This window comes from Chaetura pelagica, unplaced genomic scaffold, assembly GCF_000747805.2.
Source record: "Chaetura pelagica isolate M959 unplaced genomic scaffold, ChaPel_1.0 scaffold90, whole genome shotgun sequence".
Classification (NCBI taxonomy): domain Eukaryota; kingdom Metazoa; phylum Chordata; class Aves; order Apodiformes; family Apodidae; genus Chaetura; species Chaetura pelagica.
The window spans coordinates 6,512,249-6,515,594 of record NW_009953496.1 but is presented as its reverse complement, the minus strand read 5'-3'; the positions used below and the strand labels follow the sequence as shown (position 1 = coordinate 6,515,594).

The window sequence follows — 3,346 nt, the reverse complement described above, 5'->3', positions numbered from 1 at the left end:
TAGTATTTCTTATCATGCCAATTTTACGACTGATTTTCATCAGATGTGTGCATTGTGAGTACTCAATAATCCACAGGAGGTGAGTTTAGCATCACCAATAATTTGGAGAAGTTTTTAGCAGCTGATTTGTGATTGTTAAGATGGGCATTTAGGTGAATAGTTCATTAACTGAAATCTCAAAGAAAGCTGAGGTATGTGAATTAGCATAATATATGTCCTACAGAAAAGAGATTAACAGTCTAAGGTTAAAGAAATTGGTAACTTCTACACAGTATTTACAGACTGAACTCTTTGAATTTCCTTGTTTATGCATCTTTTTCTTCCACAATTTAAAAATTACTGATAGTATGACCTATATAAAATACAAGAGCCATATTTTACAAAATACTCTAGATAGAATCGAATGCACAAAAAAAAAGATTAATAAATTAATTAATGAATTAAGTTGATTTAAGATATCAATAATTTTACTTTCAATTACTTTGTTTTAAATATTATTTGCAATTAATTTTACAATAGCTTCCAGTTATGAGATTTCACATACCATTTCAGAAAAAAAAAGGGTTTCATTTGGTCTCTGTTTGAGCCAAGAGAAAGTTTGCCTCTGCATTTCATTCAGTAATTTAATTCATGCTCTTGACTTACTTTGTCTTGTACTCTCGTATTAGGATTTGGAATCTTTTGAAAAAATTAAATCTGCCTCTGGAACTGCATCCCCAGAAGAAAAATTGAATAAAGGATTGATTATGCTTTCTCCCAATATCTCAAAGGATTTGACTGATTGCTCTGAGTTTGAAAATAGATCCTGTTCTGAGAACTCTAGGTCACCAGGAGTACGCGGGGTAATGTATCTGTTCTTAACAGCAGCCTTCCTTCTCACCATCTTTGGGAATCTGGCCATAATCATTTCCATCTCGTATTTCAAGCAGCTTCATTCTCCAACCAATTTCCTCATCCTCTCCATGGCTGTCACAGATTTCCTGATGGGCTTTGCCATTATGCCCTACAGCATGGTGAGGTCTGTGGAGAACTGCTGGTATTTTGGGATGACATTCTGCAAAGTTCACTACAGTTTTGACCTGATGCTCTGCTTAGCTTCCATTTTCCATCTTTGTTCCATTGCTGTGGATCGGTTTTATGCCATCTGCCACCCCCTGCATTACATCAGCACCATGACTGTCACAGCCATAAAAAAAATTGTAGCCGTGTGCTGGTCAGTGCCTGCTGCTTTTGCTTTTGGTGTGGTTTGCTCAGAAGCTTATGCTTCTGGAATTGAGGGCTATGAAATGTTAGTTAAATGCTCAAGCTCATGCCCTATTATGTTCAACAAACTGTGGGGGGCTGTTTTATTTACAGTTGGTTTATTTGCTCCTGCTTGCATTATGATAGGGATTTATATTAAAATTTTTATAGTCTCCCAAAGGCACACATGTGATTTGAGCCAGGCACACAGGGAAACAAAAACTGATAAGAAAAATGAGCTTTCTAAGAGTAAAGATAGGAAAGCTGCCAAGACTTTGAGTATAGTTATGCTGGGTTTCTTAATATGCTGGTTTCCTTGTTTTTTTGCACTCTTAATTGATCCATTTTTAAATTTTTCTACTCCTTTACCTTTATTTGATACTCTAAACTGGCTTGGGTATTTAAATTCTTTTTGCAATCCATTAATATATGGCTTTTTCTATCCATGGTTTCGGAAAACATTCAGATATATCTTAAAAGGCAAAATATTTAACCCACATTTTCGTACAACAAAACTTTTTTCAGAAGATCAGTCACAGTAAAAGATTCTACTACTGACAACAGCTCTAGAAATGAAGAATAAACAATACATTACTGGACATGGTTTAGTAAACAGTCTGAAATGCACAACACAAATTTTATGAGTCAGTCCTGTAGAATTATCTCATCAAATATTACTTTAATAGAATCAGGTTAATTTTATACAAAATTGATTTACCACTTCTGCTCATTTTCAATGAGTGAAACACTAGCTTGTGATAGTGTTACAGGAGTTTAAGTCTCTCTTGAATCTCTTAATGCATTGTGGTTTGGTGTTTTTTTTCCATTTCAGTCCATAAACTCAGTATTTCACCTAATCTTGTGTGCATGCAGCTGATCTTTCTTGAGGTTCATCATCAATAATCTCCTAAACTGAATATATCCCAAGCTGATACGATGACAGTCTTTGTCAGCCTTTTGTGTCTGGGGTATTAGGAGATGTAAAGAGTCTGCTGTTATCCCCAAGTAAATAGAATTTGAGTGTAATTTTGGCTAGAAGTTGATCTTTTCCCCTGGAAACACCAGAATCAGGTTTTCAGCCCTTATTCTCTGTGTGTCTGGTACTTGAGGAGGAGCACTTGGGACGAGAGCACTGCTCACATGGAGATGTGCTTGTCTTTTCTTTGTTTAGATATTAGGCTCCAGATGTTATAAAACATACTTGCTGACAACTCACCCTATATTTACCCCAACACACTTTAATACTCTACTGGAGCCCCTAATTGAGGTCCTTGCTGTGCTGAGCTCCCTCTGAAATCAGTAAGAGTCACTGCCAGAGTTCACATCACTTGCATGCTTAAAACAAGGTTGGCTAAATTGTCGTTACTGAACACAGCTACTGCAGTGTTTTTATTGTGAATTGTACCTCTGATTTTCTTCTTCTGGTATGAAAACAGTGTATACTCTGTCCTTATTAAAGTCTGACTACCAAAAAGCCACCTGAATATCTATTTATTTCTTGGATTATCACATCTTTATTAGTATGTCACACAAGTGGTAGTTGCTGTGTAGTGAGAGGACAAGGGCCAATGGCTTAAAACTGAAAGAGGGGAGATTTAGGTTGGACATTAGGAAGAAATTCTTTAGTGTGAGGGTGGTGAGACAATGGAACAGGTTGCCCAGAGCTGTGGCTGCCCTATCTCTGAAAATGCTCAATGGCAGGTTGGAAGGAGCTCTGAGGAACCTAATCTAGTGGGACGTGTCCCTGCCCATGTAGGGGGATTGGATCTAGATGATCTTTACGGTCTTTTCCAACCCTAGAAATTCTATTATAATTAATTCTCTAAGTCCACAATTTTGTATTTCTGAAAATTCTTCTATGTATTAGGTATCTTGCTGGTGACACATGATGCAGCTGGAGATATTTTGAGTAATTATTATATTATTTTTTGAGCATATAACATAAATTATTCATAGCCTAATACATCACATATCCTACAAAGACAACATTTCTTCCAGACTACAGATCTTCAGAGAACAACTTGCAGCTATCTGTGAGGTTCCAATATGTCAATCCTTGTGTGTGTCAAGTGTGTGCCCTTGGATGTTAAAGGAGTGTCTACTT

The 3,346-nt window shown here is 36.6% G+C and overlaps 1 protein-coding gene across 1 annotated transcript; it reads left to right on the top strand.

Annotated features, from left to right (window-relative positions):
- The first annotated feature begins 785 nt into the window (after window positions 1-785).
- On the top strand, window positions 786-1,784 carry TAAR2 (trace amine associated receptor 2). Its single transcript, XM_009999129.1, has one exon. It carries the CDS (start codon window positions 846-848, stop codon window positions 1,782-1,784), a length of 939 nt encoding a protein of 312 aa, XP_009997431.1. The 5' UTR covers window positions 786-845.
- Window positions 1,785-3,346: the final 1,562 nt, after the last annotated feature.

Coding starts and splice junctions, on each gene's coding strand:
- TAAR2 (XM_009999129.1), top strand. CDS start 846: ATGTATCTGTTCTTAACAGCAGCCTTCCTTCTCACCATCTTTGGGAAT.